Source organism: Centropristis striata, chromosome 4 (genome assembly GCF_030273125.1).
Source record: "Centropristis striata isolate RG_2023a ecotype Rhode Island chromosome 4, C.striata_1.0, whole genome shotgun sequence".
Classification (NCBI taxonomy): Eukaryota; Metazoa; Chordata; class Actinopteri; order Perciformes; family Serranidae; genus Centropristis; species Centropristis striata.
The window spans coordinates 3989538-4011833 of record NC_081520.1 but is presented as its reverse complement, the minus strand read 5'-3'; the positions used below and the strand labels follow the sequence as shown (position 1 = coordinate 4011833).

At 38.6% G+C, this 22296-nt stretch overlaps 1 protein-coding gene across 1 annotated transcript in view; it reads right to left on the bottom strand.

The window, feature by feature from the left end:
- The window catches only part of lrrc75a (leucine rich repeat containing 75A), a 102978-nt gene extending 81240 nt beyond the window's left edge, over positions 1-21738 (bottom strand). The window contains exon 1 of the mRNA XM_059330570.1: positions 20766-21738. Within this exon, the coding sequence (XP_059186553.1) occupies positions 20766-21014 (249 nt within the window). The 5' untranslated portion in view covers positions 21015-21738. The remainder of the gene's footprint in view (positions 1-20765) is intronic.
- Positions 21739-22296: the final 558 nt, after the last annotated feature.

Genomic DNA, 22296 nt, shown 5'->3' with positions numbered 1-22296 from the left:
GTGTGTGAGTCAGAGGAGCACACACTGTCTCTCCTCACAGACTGATAAGGATTTGAGGTGCTATGCAAATATTATGGATCAACCGTGAATGGAAATTAATCCTCCAGCTCTTTTTAATCCGAACTGAGACACGAGAAGATTTACAAACCAGCAATTAAAGAACTCGCAAAAACAGTGCTGACAATGTGTGTTTTTGTGAGAAAGTCTGCACTGGTAACAAAACAATAAAACATTGAAACAATAGCAAACAATTATTTTTGCCTACGTGTACACTACCGGTCAAAAGTTTTAGAACACCCCAATTTTTCCAGTTTTTTATTGAAATTCAAGCAGTTCAAGTCAAATGAACAGCTTGAAAGGGTAGTAGTAGTCCTTTAGTCCAACATAAAATGTGATTTTGAATCTTTTTTTTTATTTTCAAAACACTATCATGCTCAATGAAGAATTTTAAATGTTACACTGAGACATTAAACTGCATAATTTTCAATTAAATTCTGGAAAAGTTGCTGTGTTCTAAAACTTTTGACCGGTAGTGTACATAAATGGCATTCACTCTCCAGAAAAGACATACATTATTAAGAGTGGCCTCTCATGAAATATACATGACGAGGACAAAATAAAATCTCCTTCCATGAAGGGGGATAGTGTGTTGAGTGCACATACATTTATGTTCGGCGGAAAACAGTGTGGGCTTTTCTTTCATGAAAGCACCACCCACGCTAATTAGTGCGGGTCAACATCAAAGGTCTGGTCTGAGCTGCTGGACAGGAACAAAGACGGAGCTGGAGACAGACACGGCAAACAACAGGCTCAAGTGTTGGTTCAGGGCCAAGTAAGAGGAGACCTGGAGCATGAGGAGCCATATATGAAGCTGATAGTGACCTTTATTACAGATCACATACTGGCCCAACAGGGTCGCCCACCTCTGAAGTCACATGACCAAGGTTCTTTGATCACAGAAAAACTATTCCTATTAATATTTTCATATTAAAAGGTCTGTGCAGCGACACAGGCATTGCTGATCATTGCACATTGACATTTAACTGCAAAAAGGTGTGTCTAAAAACAAGATTAAAAAAAAAAATGAATCTGAGGGAAATGATCTTGCTGCATGGACCGATAATTTCACTTGATGAGATTTATTAAATTAAGATGATTGAATCTAGAAATAAGCATGTTGAACACTTAAAATAATAGATTAACTCTTAAAACAAGATGGATTATCTAACACTTCTAAATCTAAAGGTTTTTTTTTTATCTTGGTAAGAAACAGATCATTTGCAGTTCATCACTGCTTGCAGCTTTAATTTATCTCATAATTTCATTTGACAATTTGACAATATTTTTTCCATGAAATGATTGTGACAATGTGATTTGTATTTGACAAATAAAGTGTATATCTTCACAAAACTTTATTAGTCATTCTCTTCCAAACCTTTAAATGAAAATGAAGCCAAAATTACAACCTGGTCTCACAGGAATCCGTGAAATAGCTAGGAATAGAATAGATAGGAATAGTGGAATAGCCACGGAATCACTCAAATTTCCGTGAAACTGACACGGATTTCGCTACAATGCAAGTTAATGACAGTCATATCCCGTGGCTATTCCAACATACAAAGTGATTATGTACATTCACTGAGTGAATATTTAGAAAATAAAACATATATTTCTCGCTAGAAATGTGATCAAAATCCATTTTTATGCAGAAACTAAGTCAAAATATTGATTTTTTTCACTAAAAATGAGAGAACTGTCCGCCATGTTTTTTGTTCTGACTGCCGGGACCTTGAAAGTCACGTGACTTGGAACAAACCAATAGGAACAAATATCCATGGAATAGCCACGGGATATGACTGTCATTAACTTGCATTGTAGCGAAATCCGTGTCAGTTTCACGGAAATTTGAGTGATTCCGTGGCTATTTCACGGATTCCTGTGAGACCAGGTTCTAAAGATCACATAATGGCCCAACAGTGTTGCCCACCTCTGAAGTCAAATGACCAAGGTTCTTTGATCACAGATGATCATCTGTTTCTTACCAAGATAAAAAAAACCTTTAGATTTAGAAGTGTTAGATAATTCATCTTGTTTTAAGAGCTAATCTATTATTTTAAGTGTTCAACATGCTTATTTCTAGATTTAATCATCTTAATTTAATAAATCTCATCAAGTGAAATTATCTGTCCATGCAGCAAGATCATTTCCCTCAGATTTACTGTTTTTATCTTGTTTTTAGACACACCTTTTTTGCAGTGTTGATCTGTGGTGAATTAAAAGCACAGGTTTGATAAATAACATAAGCTATGGCTTCATTCCATTTCGCTGATCCAGGTGCAGCGTGCTGGCATTGTGCATGTTGGCACGTTCCTTACTGACACGGCTCGCCGTGATGGAATTAGCCCATCGTTAATGTTATTAGTTCCACCTGTTGCTTTCCTGATACGACAAATCAAAATGTCTGCAGTGAAAAAGGTCTGCAGTGTCTCCTTCCCTGCACACGGAGACAGCATGATGAAAAAGAAATGTTTCTAATCAAAGGCTCCGTTTACATGATGACGGTCTGAACAGAAGACGCAAAAGTGGCGTTGCGTCTTCACTTTTTATTCCTCGTTTAGACGAGCGTTTTCAGGAGGAAATCTGCTGCATACGGTGACGCAAAAGTGTGTGAAATTCGATTGTATGCAGCCAGGCGGCATCACTTAAAGTGATAAGAGCATCTTTGGGCATGCAGAAGTTTTCACGCCACACATTATCATCAGCTACTCCTTCCACAAAGTTCTCCACCATCACTAGATCTCCCAGGTCTCGTTCACAGCCGTCTGGCTCCTCCCACCAATTGCTGCATCCAGAATGTGATGGAGGTAATTCCAGATCCTTCTCTGTTCACTAATACTATCTGTACATATCCTGGACATTTGGTGGAAAGACTCCTGTAAGTTTATTAGAGCTGCCAGAGCAGCTTGAAGGTCCGACGCATGGAAATAATCCCACATGTTTGTTTATTTCCTGAACTGGAGCATGTATGTGACGTAAACACATACGTGACGTGAGCAGATCAGATCAGAGTTTTGTGTCTTGTCAGTGTAGACGACACGCTACGGAGGAGAGGATTTAACTTTTCCACTTTGGAAGGTGGTTTCAGATTTTTTCGTTTTTAAGCCCCAAAAACGCCGTCAAAGTCTAAACGAAAGGCACTTCCGATAAAATATTTTGTTGTTTTTTCCTCGTGTAAACGGGGCCAAAGTCTGCTTCGCTGCAGGTAGCGTGGACAGATTGGTCAAACAAATACACACTGTAATAAATTATTCTGTAGTCATTTCATTTTACTTAATATATTTGATAAAATGTATTAAATATAAATGCGTCCTTGATTTTGAGGCAGTTGTTTAAGAAACTGTATATATTAAAATGTTTGAGATAGAATCTACTTATTTTGACCACATTAAATATAATCTTTATGTGTATGTAATTCTAAATCAAGAGAATTTTGAATGAATCCAACACAATAGAATTAGTCCGTTTTTAATTGACAAGCACTTCCTGTTAAGTTGTTATTAACTCAACTTGTGACGTAGTTAGATTTCATTAATAATATTGCGTGCAATCTGTTGCCTCAATTTTATTGAGTAGCTATTGTTTATCTTTTTTTTTCAGTGCAGGATGTATTTTAATCTGTGTACATAAGTTAAGTTACATAATAAAAGTACTTCTTTAACCCAAACCATAATCTTTTACTTTAATACGTTTAAGACTGCAACCGTAAACCGAAATACAGAACGCTTGTCCCAAAACAAGTTTCGTTGTATGGAAACGTAAGTTGTTTGGAGATGGTGGTTGAAAGCATACAAAAACTGCCACAAAGTTGAATGCATGTCTGTATGAAAACTGTACTTGAAAGAAGATAAATGATCTGGTGATGGAACAGACTGTACAGACGGGGAGCAGCACTCACACCGCTGTGATTCAAAGTGCAGCCAAAGCAAAGCGAATCAATCAAACAGCACCATATGGAGACACTGCCCTTCAAATACTGACAACATCAACGGCAAAAGAAAAAGAAGGATGTGCAAGTAACTGTTAGATGTATGCTAAATGTTTTTCACAAAAAAGAGATTTATTTTATGTTAATCAAGAGAGGTCAACAACACAGGGGATATCTGCAATACTGAGGTGAAAATTAAAGGTACATATTGTGAAAAAGTGGTCTTTATTCTCTTTTTAAACTATAAAGCAGGTCTAAACACTACTCTAACAGTCCTGCAGCAACTACTGCTTCTGAAAAGCCAAGTCAATGCAGAAGTGCCCTGAACCTGCATTATTTCTGATGGCCAGCAGGGGGCGACTCAACTGGTGTAAAAAGAAGTCTGGATGTAATGTTTGCTTGTATATACTGTACCTTCAAGACCAGGAGATTGCTGCATGTTTTGGATGATGTCATCTTTTTAAAACAAACTCAAAAAATTAATTATGCACCTCCACATGGAAGAATAAACAGAAATAAATATGGCCGGGACTCGATTAAAAAAATTAATCAAATTAATTAGAGGCTTTGTAATTAATTAATCGAAATTAATCGCATTTTAATCGCATATAAATATTTGACCTGAGAACAGTGAGAAGTCATTTTTTTCACATGGATTTTTAGTATACCATTGAATAATGACTGAATATTAAGCTTAAGGCAATAAAAATATTGTTTATTTCTGTTCAAGTCCAACAGACCAGTGCAATTTTTGCCATTAAGTGTGGGTTGGCTGTGGGTTCTTGTACTCGGAGTCGGGCAAACGTCCACGCTAGCTATATTGGGTTCACGAGAACGAGACGAGACGAGATTTGAAGAAAACTACAATGACACAATATCTGACTGGACCAACAGACTTTTATTTAACCCAGTTGCACATGCATTTTGAAATGTTTTATTATAAATCTTTACATGCATGATGTAAGCAGGAGCTTTTAATAAACTTCTTCTTTCACAAATTGAAACTAAAACTTCAATTTATAAAAGTTAAAAAAAAATTAAATATTTCTATCTTTTTTTCCAAGTGCAAACAATATACTGTGTTTCCTTTAGGGGGAAGAGTGGCCACCGGGAAAGTCTCAGGCCACGCCCTCTCAAATGTCTCAGGCCACGCCCTCTAAAATGTCCGCTCACTCTGCGTGTCTCCATTGCAAAAAGGCCCCCAGAGGGATTTAGAGACTCTAGAGGTGATGTATGGTTTTCCATCGTCGCGTAACTGATTAGCAACAGTTTCGACCGTGATCACATAATCGACGGATTCAACAAGGAAGAAGCAACTGTAGCCGCTGTAGCTGACTGTGCACAACGTCAACAGCTGATCATAAACAAAGCAGCATGGCTAATTATGCACGGCATCTCCGCTGATCATAAACATATTGATCTTGAATAAACCGGCATTGCTAACTGTGCACAGAGTGTCCGGTACAAACAGAGATCGCTAAGTGAACACCTCCTGCAGCAGCAGCACATACACACTGTACTGCTACAGAGCTAACTGTTAGCCTGTTAGCACATACACACTGTACTGCTACAGAGCTAACTGTTAGCCTGTTAGCAGGACTGTGCCGCTTCGATTCGTTCTTACTCTTCTTAACGAGCTGCCGGCCCCTGCGACGTCATTCTGGCTGCTTGCTGCTTCCCCTCCTTCTCCTCCTCTTCTTCTTTTCCTTTTACTGATCCCACAAGTCACAAATACAAGTTTGGATAGGTCACAAATCTCGCGAGAAATATCGTCGAGTTTAATCTCGCGAGATCTCGTGGCATGAGATCTCGTCACATCCCTAGTACATTTTGATGCTGATACTTTTGTACTTCTACTTCAGTAAGTTTTGAATACAGGACTTTTACTGTAGTGGAGTCATTTCAAAGTGAGATATTACTTTTACTGCAATAAAGCATCTGAATACTTCTTCCATCACTGCTGTTGACCTCATCATCATCAGGGCTAGCAGCTTCAGTCCTAAAATATTGATGGCGACCACAGCAGCCTTTCATTATCTGACACAACACTGGTGAGACGAGTTAACAACCCCACACACTGGTAATGTTTACGGCAAACAGGAGACACTGCGGAGGATAAATTTAGAGCCTGTGGATGTTTCCACAGACGCTGATAGTTATAGTTTAGCGATCAGCCTCGAGGCAGCTTGGTGATAGATGCTTTGGTGTCAACTTAATTGAAGGGCAGTGATTAACAAGGTGGCCTCCTCATTAGCTCCTAACAGAGCTCCGGCTTGATTAATCAATGTCGATTTAGCTCGAGCCCTCCGGCCATTGCCATGGTTTCCAGGCAGCACCGAGGAGAAACTGGTTTCAGCACAGCGACTCTCACAACAACAAGCTCTCTCCTTGCTTTTCTGCTCTTATTTCCTTTTATTCAGAGAATCTTGCAATGCACTGCAAAAAAGGTGTGTCTAAAACAAGATAAAAACACTAAATCTGAGGGAAATGATCTTGCTGCATGGACAGATAATTTCACTTGACAAGATTTCTTAAATTAAGATCATTAAATCTAGAAATAAGCATGTGTACGCTAAAAAATAAGAAATTAACTCTTAAAACAAGATAAATTATGTAACGCTTCTAAATCTATAGGTTTTTTGGTAACACTTTACAATAACCATCATTTATAAATGGTAAACAGATTTTATTTTATTAGTTTATTAATGTTTAATCATAATTTATAAACAGTATATAGGCCATTTAGAATTGTAAATACATAATTTATTAATGTTTAACTAACTAAATAATTTATAAATGGATGGCATATTAATGTAAGTTTATAGTTATTTTATCATTAACAAACAATTCAATTATAATTAATATGTTATTAATAGTTTTATTTGCAATCATTTTAACATTTTTAACACCATATTAAGTATATTAATGATTTTTGAAATTATTCATATACCTTTAAGAAATTGGTTGAAATGTTTTTAAGATTAAATATGTATAGCACTTTGTTAATGTTAACAATTGGTTTATAAACCATTTATAAACATTATTTAGTTGGTTATTGTAAAGTGTTACCGTTTTGTTTTTGTTTTCTTACTAGGAAACAAATCATTTGCAGTGCACTCTGCTTGGCCAGTTGATCGCTGCCTGCAGCTTTAATTTATCTTGTTAAATATAAATCGCATTGTCATAATCATTTCATGGAAAAAATATTTCATTCCAACTTTATGGGCGTTGTGTATGTGTGTATGTGGCCTTTAATCTGTCAGGTATTGTCTCTTAGGGTTTGACTAACTGGGTTATTGAAAGTCAAAATACAACAGTTTTACACTTGAGATGCTATTTCAATGGCAAAAATGTTCTAGAAGTTACACTAGACAATATATCCAAATAGATGTATTAACCCTTAGAGTTTTGGGCAATGTTTGCCATGTTGGTATCATTTTTGTCAGCACAACCTCACCTATATGACCTGATCATTTTTTCACGTTGACTTACTGAGTCAACATTTTGAACACAAAAGACATAAAAAATATATAACATATAAGAAGTAAAGGTAACACTTTACAATGACCATCATTTATAAATGGTAAACAGTTTATTAATGTTTAATCGTCATTTATAAACCGTATATAGGCCATTTAGAATGGTAAATACATCATGGATTAATGTTTAACTATCTACATCATTTATAAAAATGACAAATCGATGGTATATTAATGTAAGTTCATAGTTACTTTACCAATATCAAACAATTGAATTACAATTGAATTATAATTAATAGTTTATTATTTGTTTTAGTTGCACTCATTTTAACATTTTATCACCATATTAAGTATGTTATTTTAATTGGTTTAAATTATTTAACGATTAAATATGTATGTATATGTATATGTACATGTAAATTGGTCTATAAACCATCTATAAACATCACTTAGTTGGTTATTGTAAAGTGTTACAGAAGTAAAATAAGGAGAACATCTAGTTCAGAGATGGGCAACTTAAATGCTGCAGGGGGCCACAATTTTTCATGAACACTACCACAGGGCCACATATAGGACTGTGCACTTAACCAGATATGATGAAACTGCAATTTTAAATATGTTAACAGTGCAGTAACTTATTTACAAATAGTAACATATTTCATGCTCAAATGCATGTATAACAGCATAAATAGAAATACAAAAGGTTTGAAGGAAATAAAAAATAACCACTTACTGTGATTTCTTTTCTTTTTTTCAGTGCAAGAACAGCAGATCAACATTAATTGTAAGAAGTAATTTTGTGCATTTTTACACTGCACTTTTAAGATTTCATGCTCAAATGCATGTAGTTGTACTGAGGGCCACTTCAAGTGAGGGTGCGGGCCGTCTGCGGCCCCCGGGCCTCCAGCTGCCCATCCCTGATCTCGTTCTATAAGAGGGGACTTCATCTAGTTTCCTCCATTTAAGGGCACCCCAGAGGGCCTGTTTATTTAAAAACACTATATGTGTGGACAAAGTACATGTACATGTGTACTTTATGTGCTTTCTTGTGTTTAAATTGGTCTTTTTTCCCTTTCTTTTCATGTGTGTTATTCCATGTGTATGTAATCTGGTTTATAAATAGACATCCTTGCCAATATAAGAACTGTGTGTACAATCGCATAAGTGAGAATATTATGGTCTTATCTAACCTCACCTATATGTCCTGATCATTATTTTTTCACTTTGACTTACTGGATCAACATTTTGAACCCCAAAGAAACAAGAAAACATAAAATCTGATTCTGACAATCATTCTCAACAATGAATTTTAAATGGTGGTTACAAATATAACATATATGAGGTAAAAGACCAGTTCTATCTTTTTATACTAAATATATTTGACCGTATGTCCGGTTTTATTTGGCCTATCATCATCAAACATAAACTGGCATGGAGTTAAAGCCAGCACTGTAGAGGGAAGCTGACAGCAGGAAACACGTTGCTGAAGTTTTTATGTTGTGACTAGGGCCGGGACTTTAACGCATTCATTAAGATTAATTAATTACACAAAAATTAACGCGTGAAAAAAATTGGCGCATTTTAATCACACTTATTTTTGCACCGTGGAACGTTTCTCACTGGATGAGTTTCAGGCGGACCGATTATACTGGAGCACCAACTAGCGTTGATGAGTTCAGACAACAACAAACCACAGTGAACATGAAGGAAGAAGCTGATGAGACCTTTGGTTGGCCCCGTGGATGATGGGACATTTAGTTACTAAAAACCAACGGATGGAAGCGTCCATAAGAGCATGGTTGTGTTGCTAGGCAACAAGGAATTCACATATCACCGCAGCACATCCAGCCTCAAGTATCACCTCAATGCTAAACATATAGCAGCTAGCGGCTAGTGTGGTAGCTAGCGTGGATTGTGTTTTACTTCAAAAACCAAAGTATTCTAGTTTACAGAAGGTCTACCTACCTATAGGCTACCTGGATTTATGAAATGTACTATATTTCTAAATATGCTATTGCTACACTTAATGGCAAAAATTGCACTGGTCTGTTGGACTTGAACAAAAATAAACAATATTTTTGTTGCTTAAGCTTATGTATTCAGTCATTATTCTATGGTATACTAAAAATCTTTGAGAAAAAAATTACTTCTCACTGGTCTCGGGTCAAATATATATATGTGCGATTAAAATGCGATTAATTAATTACAAAGCCTCTAATTAATTAGGTTAATTTTTTTAATCGAGTCCCGGCCATATTTATTTCTGTTTATTCTTCCATGTGGAGGTGCATAATTAATTTTTTGAGTTTGTGTTTTAAAAAGATGACATCATCCAAAACATGCAGCAATCTCCTGGTCTTGAAGGTACAGTATATACAAGCAAACAATACATATTAATTAGATTCATTTTTTTAATCGAGTCCCGGCCCTAGTTGTGACGTCATGAAGCAGTAATGCGCTATCATAGTGTTTTGTTCCCTCTCTGCTCTCTTTATCCTCAGTAATTGTCTTTATCCAGTTCATGGTGAGATCAGTCCGTCACGTACTGTCCTGCCAGAGTACAGACCCCTGAGAATAAGGAGCTGGTTATGTCACTTCCAATTCTGTTTTCATGACCCTGTTGTTTGTGCATCCTCCGGCCCCCTCTGGCTTCTCTAATGATGAAAAAACATCCTTCATTCTGAAATGTTGTATCTCTCCACGTCGTTAACTTTGACCCAGTTGGAGAGCATCATGCTTGTGAAATCCCTCTCTACCGCCACGAACAGCAGCAAGGAAAAATCCTCCAGAGGTCAGAAGAGCTTGACCTTAACTCTCTGGATCAGTTCAGCCGAGTGGATCAAGTGGTCCAGTGGATTTAAATTCTCCCTCTATTAAAATCGTTTTGTCTATATTTATGTACCATGAAGATTACAAGATTAGAAAACTGGAGTGATCTACCTTTATTAAAGTCATTCCCTATTTCCCTATTATTCACTATTTGTGACCTGTGGGGGCAGTAAAAGGAAAAGAAGAAGAGGATGAGAAGGAAGCAGCAAGCAGCCAGAATGAAGAGTAAGAACGAGTCAAAGCGTCAAAGTCCTGCTAACAGGCTAACAGTTAGCTCTGTAGCAGTACAGAGTGTTGGAGGAGGTGTTCACTTAGCGATCTCTGTTTGTTCACAACAAGCACCGGATGGACACTCTGTGCACAGTTAGTGATGCCGGTTAATTCAAGATCGATATGTTTATGATCAGCAGGTGTATAATTAGCCATGCTGCTTTGTTTATGATCAGCTGCTAATGTGCACAGTTAGCGACGACGGCCACAGTTGCTTCTCCCGTGTTTAATCCATCACTTATGTGATCACGGTCGAAACTGTTGCTAAGCGATTACACGACGATGGAAAACCATACATCACCTCCAGAGTCTCTAAATCCCTCTGGGGGCCTTTTTGTAATGGAGACACGCAGAGTGAGTGGACATTTGAGAGGGCGTGGCCTGAGACATTTGAGAGGGCGTGGCCTGAGACTTTCCCGGTGGCCACTCCTCCCTGTAAAGGAAACACGGATATTGTTTGCACTTGAAAAAAAGAAAGAAATATTTAATTTTATTTTAACTTTTATAAAGCAAAGTTTTAGTTTCAATTTGTGAAAGAAGAAGTGTATTAAAAGCTCATGCATATATCATGCATCTACAGAGTTATAATAAAACATTTCAAAATGCATGTGCAACTGGGTTAAATAAAAGTCTGTTGGTCCAGTCAGATATTGTGTCATTGTAGTTTTCTTCAAATCTCGTCTCGTCTCATGAGCTGAGAGTATCGTCACACACCTATTAAACATAGTTAAACTGCTGCTCAGGTTAACATTTACGAGAACTGTTCAATACTGATATGCTGTCCAAATTCCCCATAAACACCCGGGTGTCGATCTATCAGATGTTTCGCTTTTTGTTGTGCTACTTGACCTGGTTGCCAACCAGGCGTGGAATTTCGTCATTTTAGGGGCAAGGCCATTTGGCCTTCCTGTTCACACTTATTTTAAGGGCACAAAGGCCACATGACAGGGCATAAAGGCTGTTTGGTTAAATTACGCTGGTTTTACCTTTCAGATTAATACCTTAACATTCTCATTCACCAAGAAACATTAATGCACAATCTATTAAATATATTAGAAAGGACCTTTTTGGAAAATGACAAATGAACCTGTTTTGAAAAGACGGCAAATGCATATATTTTGAAAAGATGGCAAAATGAATCTCCTGCCTGAGTTCATCTAAGAGTAAGGAAAGAGAAATGCCTCCTCCTGCCATAAAAAAAGAACCTGCTGAGGTGAAATTTAGATCAGCTAAATGTCGAGCCCTTGCCCCTGAGCTAGGGAAGACGTTAGCGCTATCCCAACTAGCTAGCTACGCTAGTTTTCATGACGCTAAAATGTAAAGTTAACGACTCGACTTTAAATAGGCTAATACAATGGTAATTACCTATCAATAGTACTTTCTATAAAACGTAAATGTTAAGTTCTGTCAAATACTACTACATACTTCAGTCACAACATATCAAAACAGCTTGTCCCGCTAGCTTACCTGTGCTGCATCAACACATGGCTCATTAGAATATTCAAATGAGCCATGTGTTGATGCACATGTCTGAAGGACGGGGAGTGGGTCGGGTTAGCGTTGTGTTTACTGGAACTTTGACAGGGGCGCAAAGGCCACCTTGGCTGTAAATTGAACATTTTTTCACAGGGCATCAAGGCCAGAGTGTGGGGCAACTACGGCCATGGCCGTCGTGGCCGTCGTGAAATTCCCACCCTGTTGCCAACACTTTGTAGCATTCCTAGCAAATCAGCTGATTGACATCTCTCACCTTCCCCTGGTCTTCTGCCTCATGAGTAAAATATTTCCCTACAGCAAAGTAGTCGGGAAGGCTCTCCTTCAGTAGCAGCACCTGCCATGTTAAGTTTGTTTTGAATGTCAACCAGTGTTCATGTGTTCAGCTGCAGCGGTGCTGTTGTGCTGTGGCCCCTGTGTAAAATTAATAATAAAATTATCAATTTATAACGATGAATGACGTAACAATTCTTACCTATTTTTTGTTCAAACAATATCTCATTGTACACAAAATGAACCCAGAATGTGTACATTGTATAATAATTGAATTGTGCAATAAAAGATTGTGTATATATTAAAAAAAGATCATTCTCAGTGTACTGCACTTTCAAAATAAAAATAAAATTATTGTGCACAAAAATGAGAAATGTCATTGTCGTACAGAAATAGTAATTATTGTTGGTAAGTCTCATTGTTTCAATCAATGTTTTTGTATCTTCCAAATATACTTAAATTAGATTTTTAAATAACCTAAAATAAAGGTTTTGAATGCTTAAATATCATCTTTGCCGTTTTTTAATGTGCCCCTCTGATTAAACACTGGCCCCTGCTTGGCCCCCACAGTAGAACTGGTCTAGAACCGCCACTGGTGTTGTGTGTGGAGTGGAGGAGGTGAAGACAGCACTGTTGGTATCGATACTGTTGTAATTTTTAGAATCAATCAGTATCTTGAGTATCGATCTTTTTGACAACCCTAGAACACCTCAAGTGACTCCTTGGCTGAGTCTGAGTCTAATGGAAAAAATAGATCAGACGCCGCCACAGAGCTCTACACTGTCCTACAAAGTGCATCTGCAGTAACTACGCAGCAGGTAAAACTGAGAAAAACTGCTTTAGATTTATTTTCGTGTTTTAACTGGCCAGACAACTGGGTTATATGTAGGTAAGTGATATGACACTTATTTCTACATGTATTGATGATGTAATTTTTATGCTCAAAAATCATGACGATTTATTTGACCTTTGAACCCCCAAAATGTAGTTTCTGCACTCTGGTTTTGCTGTAAAAGGTTCTAATAGTAATGCAAAAACAGAGTGCAGTAACAACAATATTGTTGTCTTCTTTCAGCTTTTATATTTTGTTTTCAGTGAATAAACACTTTCAAATTGATTTTGTTATAAATGTATTTAAAAGTGTTTAACAACTCTATTCAAAGATTTGTGTATTTTAGACTTAATATTATAAACAAATGTTATACTTTAGTCTTAATATAATTTTATCTCACTTTTTTACTTCATCACTATCTAGATAATAACTTCCCTTTCAAATAAACTTATAATTTTAATTATTTTTATGTTTAAATTAGTATATATAACCAAAGCAGACTGTGGTAAGTGCAATTACTGCTTGGTTTTGAGTTGGATTTTGTAGTTTTTATATAATTATTTCTCCGAAATAAAGCAAACTTGAAATCTAAAACTTTGTCACAAGATAAAACAGACATCAAGAGGTTCATTTTTAGTTATATCTCAATTTTGACCGAAAATGTAGTGACTGCAGTTAGACTTTGTAGGGCAGTACGGCCGGCTCACACTGCAAAATTCACAAGCATAGATGTGCTTTTGGCCCCTTTTGAGAGTTTTTTTCTTGACTTTTCATGTGGTAAAACCATAGTACATCAAATAATAATTATAGCAGAGTAGTCTTTACTCCAAACGTGTCTGGAGGAGGACTTTAAATAACAGTGTGAATGTCCTCATAGGAAGAATGAAACACACTGATGAGATACGGAAACATCTCATAAATTGATGAATTGTGTACAAGTCGCTCAGTGACAGGAGGAGCGGTCCACTAAGTGCTGATAGAGGCTTTATCGCTCACCACAAATCTCCCAGCTGCTCTATCTGGTGCCATAATGGAGGTCCAATGGAGAATGTCTGTTGGCAAATAATGTCTAAATATGTTACGGTGAGGTCAGACATCTTTGTAACATCCAGCGGTCTGACGATTTAAGCTGCTCCCTTCAGATGAGCTTCCAGTAAAACGAGTTTTTAAGTGCAGTAGCTCGCTATAAACAGTCCACAGACAAGAGGGGTATTGATCTTCTTATCTTGGAAATAAAGCTCTCATGTGAATTGCACCAAATTTTTAACTATTCAGTTCAAAAAAGTGTAAACAGGGTGCCTTTTCCTCATTTGTGGGCAGAAAACATTAATTTAGACATCCAGATTTAAACATTTGGGTAACATTTGGTTAAAAAGAGAACATTTTTCCATGTTATTGACATTTTGCTGTCAATGTCATTTAACAGACTACAGTGTGTAGTTTGGACCTGCTTCACAATAACACACAATCATTTAACCCTTTGCACTGCAAAAAAAGTTGGACAATCAAACTAAATATTTTAAGTTTTGTTTTTGAGTTTGCTCAACTGTTTGCTCAACGAGTGTAACACCGCTATGAAATGTCAGCTAATGTTACGACCACAATTTTGAGTTAGCATTGATACGCTAATGGCTACTCTTGTAGCTGTAAAAAGCAGCGCCGCTAGCATCAGTTAGCCGCTAGCATCAGTTAGCCGCTAGCTTTCGCTAATGACCAAATTTCACAACAAAGAAATAAGAGTTAGCAGAACTATTGTCCCTTGTTGTGAACCCCAACTTAAAGATATAAGTAACAACAACTCACCAACTTGTTTTTGAGCAGACAACTGGCTTCCTTTGTTGTGCTAACTTACATTAATACCCTAAATGTCAATAATTTATATTTCCAAGTTTTACCAACTTAAATCACTGTTTTAGGCCAAAAAACACAAGTTGGCTTTTTTGCAGTGTGGAGTTTTGGGCTAATTTCTCTGTTTTGTTTTGTTTTCTTTTTATTCTGCCACTTTAAAAAAGTTTACCATGCCATGTTTGTATCATTTTTTTTCAGCACAACCTCACCTATATGACCTGATAATTATTTTGTTCACTTTGACTTACTGGATCAACATTTTGAACCCAACAGAAACAAAAAAACACACGTAGAATATTTAAATGTTGATTACAAATATAACATGAAGGTATTTGACCTTATCTTTTTCATTTTTTCCTTTTATTAATTCTTCTTTTCGAACCGAAAAAAAATAAACAACATAAACTACAACAGCATAGGCTAGATGCATATACATATTCATACACATACTCACATAGACACCATTAAACAGATGTTCATAAACATATAAACATTTACACACATACAGTATATAAAGCCCTATACATATACATGCATCTGCCCCGTCTAAGTAATAAGATAGAAATAAGAACCAGTTAACTTAATATTCAATATGCATTTCCTTATATCATTTTGGTTCGAAAAAAAAGTATAAAATACTTATCTAGGCCTCTCCCCTGATACTCAACACTTCAAAAATAAGAAATTGTATCTCTATATATAGCTACTTAATGTCAAATAAATATGTATTATTATTATTATTATCATAATTTATTTACTTATTTTCTTATTAGTCAACCATAGTATATCAAACAACTTAGATCTGAGAATTTCTATTACTCCCGCAAAGAAAACAAACGAACAAAAAAAACAACAACAAACAAATCAAAACACTGAAGGCAGTTACAAGAACGTCCTCATCCAGCTTGCGAGCTGTACTTTTTTAGCATATCATTTTTCATAATAAGCCTTTTTAACTTAACAATTGTTGTGCATGATTTCATTTCATCGCTGCAGTTATATCTCTGGTTTTACTTGGCCTATCGTCATCAAAAAAAAAACTGGAATGGAGTTTGAAGCCACAACTTTAGAGGAAAGCTGATGGCAGGAAACACGCTGCTTCTTATTTACAGAGGGATACCAGAGAGAAAAGCAGCAAATCATCCCACTGGAAGAGTGTCTGTAGGGCATTTACACCTAAAAGACTGTTGTTGTTTTTTTAGGGAAAATGAAATATAGCTTTGTTAGAGCGATCTAAAAAAACTGTTACATCTCCCTTTTTTAGAAATCTTCCCGCGTTTTTAATATGGGAGCCAATGAGGCTGTTGGTGCGTGTTGGTGGATCATCTGGGCGTCCTACGCCCAAACTATAACTCTGACAGCTTTACCAGAGAATTCTGAGTGAGAAGACAAATTTTCCTACATTTCTATGTATAAATTATTTCTGTAGAGTGGAATTTGCGGCCTGGAGCGCAGTTTTCAAATTTATTTTTGTTTACATTTTTCAAATGTATTGTCAATTTCATCTTGACTAAATGATAAACTGTCTGTTTTATCCAGTGCTACCTAAAAACAACACCCTTTTTTAACCAGATTGAGCCCAATTTAAGGTGTGTTTTACCCTGGTCATCACAGAATCAGTGACTGGGAGGGACTCAGTACTCTCAGACTGGAGCCTGAGATTCTCCTCCTCGGGTGTATCGTGGCTTAATGAAGCAGTGTCAGAGACGGTAATCCCCTGTTCTTAACGAAGACGGATGGAGAGGTGTCTTTAAACCTGTTTGCTTCGCTTCACTGTTTGTCATTGATTCAGGGATTAACACTCTAAATGGGCTTGATCAGAAAATAGTAACAGAAAGGAGCTGATGGAAATCTCCAAACAATAAAAAGCAGAGGAAGCAGTGGAGAGGAAGCAGTGTGTGTGTAAGCGGGAGGCTCTGCTGGCTGTGGTTGAGTCATCAGGGGATAAACAGCGAACACTGCCTGTATGGATTGTGTGCAGTGATGGAAGCGTACACATCTGTGTCTCCCATCACTATCTTCTCTCCTCTGATGGATGAACTTTACATTACATCATCCCTGTTATGCTCAGATGCTTCCTTTCTTTACAGCTCGCTTGAGTCAACTGGTGGCGTTTTCTATTTTTTTCCTGCTCCTCTTTTGTTTCCCACCACGCCAGATTCTTTCAGGCTGCTGCTGCCGCTGCTACAGTGAGGAGGGAAAGCCCAGCAGCCGCCTGAAAGAATCTGGCGTGGTGGGAAACAAAAGAGGAGCAGGAAAAAAAAATAGTCTGCCACAAATGTTTTGAAAGACACAGAGAGGCTATAAATCGTAGCATCCTCCTCACTGTAGCAGTGCAGCAGAGCCAGACGTAGCACGACAGGTCCAGCCAGACAACAGGGGGGTTCATCAGTGGCGGCTCTACACAGGGGCCTACAGGGGCCACTGCCCCTGTGAAGAAGCCTTTGGCCCCTGCTGTGGCCTCCTGGAAGTACATATTTTGATACCTTTAACTTTAAGAATGTTAAGAATACGTTTTATGTCTGGAATTGGCTTTTTTGTTTATTCTTTGAAAAATGTGTGGTGTCACTTTAAGAAAGCGCATATTTGTGTAAATTTACCTGCTTGTGCCACATGAGAAATAACTCTAAAACTGACGTTGAGTGGATTTTTGCAAACTATCTCTGCGGGAAATGTGTAGCCGTAACTATCTTAGGCCCCGTTTACACGAGGACGCTTACGAGTAAAAACGACAAAATATTTTATCCGAAGTGCCTTTCGTTTAGACGGTGACGGCTTAAAAACACAAAAATCTTAACCAGCCTCCAGAGTGTAAAACTGTAATCCGCTCCGCCGTAGCGTGTCGTCTACACTGACAAGACAAGTAAAGGGAAATAAACAAACATGTGGGATTATTTCCATGCGTCGGACCTTCAAGCTGCTCTGGCAGCTCTAATAAACTTACAGGAGTCTTTCCACCAAATGTACAGGATATGTACAGATAGTATTAGTGAACAGAGAAGGATCTGGAATTACCTCCATCACATTTTGGATGCACCAATTGGTCGGAGGCGAGCCAGACGGCTGTGAACGAGACCTGGGAGATCTAGTGATGGTGGAGAACTTTGTGGAAGGAGTAGCTGATGAAAATGTGTGGCGTGAAAACTTCCACATGCCCAAAGATGCTCTTATCGCTTTAAGTGATGCCGCCTGGCATTTTTGACACTTTTGTGTCACCGTATGCAGCAAATTTCCTCCTGAAAACGCTCGTCTAAACACAGAATAAAAAGTGAAGACGCGACGCCACTTTTGCGTCTTCTGTTCAGACCGTCATCATGTAAACGGAGCCTAAGTTGCCTTCTGCAGCAACAAACCAAACCTACAATCTAGAAAAAAAGAGTTTGCAGGAGCACTGAAAAACACAACTAGAGGCTGTAAGGCCGACTAGTGAGAGACTTCTATAGGGCGCCACAGTAATGACTTCTTAAACCATGAAGGCTAATAAAAAAAAAACTCCACAAGAACAGAGGAGTTTGTTCTCTCTCCCAGGGCTGCAAGACAAACAAACATTTATTCCTCATCTGTCACAAGCAGCTAAATTCACAGAATCCTCTTGCTGGATAACTAAAAAAATGGACTAAGTTTGCTCTCTTAAAGTTACAGTATGCAATTTTCAAACAACAAACAAAATAGCCTGTTTCACACATAAAACATATTCTTAACAGTCTTAAAGTTAAATATATCTAAATATGTACTTATCCAATGTGATTACTTCACTTAATAATCTCACTTCAAGAGTGTAGTTCTCTATAGCATAACGTTAGTTTTTCCCTCTTCAAATATAATAAAAGTGGTGTTCACTTGTGAAGATTATCCTGCTGAACAAAACGCTTAAACATCAGAAACATATGTTTGCCACAGAGCTTATTTTCTGCAGTGATCCAAAATCCAAAACAAAAATCCCAGAGGAGAATTTTCAATCAGAGACTGGTCTACCCTCAAAAATGACTGATATGATGTGTTTCTGATGTGGTTTGATGACAGAGGAGCAGAAGCAGAGAATTGGCGTTCAATGCACATTTAATGCACACGAGCTTGGATTCAATTCTCTCATGCAGCAGAATGAAATACAGGAAAGAAGGACCTTATATAGTCATGGCTCAGTGCCAGCTATTCTTGTACATTGTAGGTTCCTAAACAGGCATGTATCCTTTCACAGTCAGTTCAACACAGAAGCAACATCTTCCTCAAATTCTCACAGTGCACAGTCTGTTCCTGAATTACACACAAACCTACGTACAACGTCAATTACCCCATCAACCATTTTTTTTTATAGGTAACAAATTATGACTCATATTTACGCTTGAGATTGTCCTCCACCGCCTTCTAGCACCCATAACAATTGTGGTTCATGTCCTGTGTGAAAATAAAAGTAAACAATAGCCGTGTTTCCACTAGGGGGGGAAGTGGTCACCGGGAAAGTCTCAGGCCACGCCCTCTCAAAAGTCCCCTCACTCTGCGTGTCTCTACTGACGTGACGTATGGTTTTCACCGTCGCTAACTGTGCACAACGTCAGCAGCTGAAAGCAGCATGGCTAATTATGCACAAAGTCTCCACTGATCATAAACATAGTGATTGTGAATTAACAGCATCACTAACTGTGCACAGAGTGTCTGGTGCTTGTTGTAAACAAACAGAGATCGCTAAGTGAACACCTCCTGCAGCAGCAGCACATACACACTGTACTGCTACAGAGCTAACCGTAGCTAACTGTAGCTAACGGCGGCTCTTCTTAACAAGCCGGCCTCCGGCTCGTTAGCAGCTGTTAAGGAGAGTAAGAAGGAGTCGCTGGATTTGTCTCTAGTCGTTTTCTTGAAAAATAGTCGCTAAGGGGGTCTGAAAAGTCGCTAAATTCAGCAACAAAATCACTAAGTTGGGAACACTGCTTTGCCGGCTTTTACAAATGGCGTGTGTTCTTGTCGTGTAGAGTACTACGTCACATCCCGCTTAGCGATCTATCCAATCAGTAACCAGGCTGTTTTCAGGGGAGAAAAAAGACCCTGCTCTTCTACAGGGACTAAAAAGTCCCGACAAAAGCCGGCTCCAGACTGCTCGTATTCAAATTAGGGGCGTTTCGGCGAGTGAGACCCGCCTCATTCTGGGTATTGTCCGGTAGTGGAAACAGCCCTATTGTGACATCACAATCACGATTTGTGCATCATGTTTTTATGTAACTACTGTATGTCACTTCCAGCAGTCACATCCTTGTAACTACTTCAGTTCCAGCATACATACACTGATCTAAACCTAGATCAGTGGTTTTGTGACCTAAATTCAGAGAAACTGCAGGCTTTTTTACAACCGTGAATAGTGCACATATGTATAATGATGTGTGCTATATTCAGAATGATCTGCTCTGTACCGCAAATGCTCATATGAGTCATTATGGGTGGTATTGACAAACAACCTATTCTGTCGTTTAGGTTGGAGATCATGTTGCTCAATAGACCCCATGGCAACATCTGGGTTGGCCTACAGACAGACATCATTCTGTTTCCTCTCTATAGCAGCAGAGAGGCGCTCCATTCACCACGGCACAGTCAGTCAGTTTGATCAGTGTGTAAACAGTCAGTCAGTCTGAGCCTGCAGCTCTTTTACCATCACGCTTACAAAGAAAAACAACAAAAGAGAGGTGGGAAAAAGAAAGACACCCAACAGGGTTTTTGCAGTTAACCTTTGACCCCTGAGAGCTTTACTCCTACTCCTTTCTCCTACCTGTCGGAGAGTCTTGAGCATCTCCGTGGCCTCGTCCTGCTTTCCCTGCTTGGCCATCAGCATCATCTCCTGGATCATGCCGATTCTGCGCTGGTAGGGCGGCGGCGTCCCGCCACGGCTCAGCCTGTCCCCTGACTTCAGCATGAGGGAGGCCAGGATGTCGCCCCGCTCCTTGGTGGGTGTTCGCTTCCAGCTGTGTTGGGGGCTGGCTCCTCCAGGCTCCTGGCCTTTAGTCTGCTTGGCGCCCATGGTGGCTGCGTTAACGTGAACTGTGATGATAACAAGAGCGGTCCCACCGAGCAGTCATGCAGAGGACGGCTTCATTAATGTCTGGAACATCTTTCTAACAGCTGCAGCTTTGGGGCTCATAAAATTCCAAAACTGCGCATGAAAAATGTTCATCATCAACCAGTTATATAGAGAAAAAGTACACAATAATACTCCAAAATATAAAGAAGTGGAACTAGCTGTGAGAAGTTGTTAATCCCATAGAGTGGAGCTCAGGTCGGGAACAGGTCTGAGGATGCTGCCTGCAGCATGGCCGCAAAACACGGACGCAGCAAAGTCAGGATGCCTCCAGTGAGTCAGAGCCTCCTATCCCAAACACAACTTCACCACAAATACATCACCTTCGACAGCAGCGTTATGTATCCGCTCTCCTCTGCTGTTATCCTGCAGAACAGCCCCCAGGAGAGGAGGAGGAGACGGATCGGAGGAGGTGGTGCATAAAGCAGGGCATGGCAATGTTTACGTCTCCTGAAGATCACCACTGACTGTCTGTTTCCTCGCTCTGCCCTGTCTGTCCTCTGCTGCTGCTGCTGCTGGAAGTCATGCACAAGCTGGGAAACAAAAGCAGGCATTCGTCCTTTCTCCAAGGTTGATCCTCCATCCGCTCCGGGAGCAGGAAGCGGCCGCAGCTCCGCCACTTATCACCGGGCTGAGAACTGCAGCTCCGCGGCTTGACAGCAGACTGACTGAGGTGTTCCTGCCTGGGACTGAATTATGTATTACACCCTCTGTTACACTGGATGGGAGCGCGCGGCGAGTGCACGTGAGCAGCCTCCTCTGAGTGATGGAGGGAGGAGCAGGAGGAGCAGGAGGCGCGAGCACCGCCAACTTTGCAGTTTCAGCTCCGAGACACGACCCAGTCCAAGGCGTGGAGCCAGACTCCAATAGTTCATATGTCAGCTTTATGTTGACTTGCTGCTTTCTGCGGATTTATGCATGTGGTGAAGATTACGCACACATTTCTAACTCCTTTATGGTCTGTGGGGGAAATCGGCCCTATTTATTATTATTATTATTATTATTATTATTACTATTATTATTATATATTATATTATTTTACTTGTAATTACTTTATTTATATTTTTCATTTTATTTTTATATTGTTTATTATCTATTATTACATATTATATTATATATATTATATATATTATATACTGTACTATTATTATTATTATTATTATTATATACCGTCTAGTCACTATAGCATTGTTGCATCATATCACCAGTTTAATTTAATTATTAC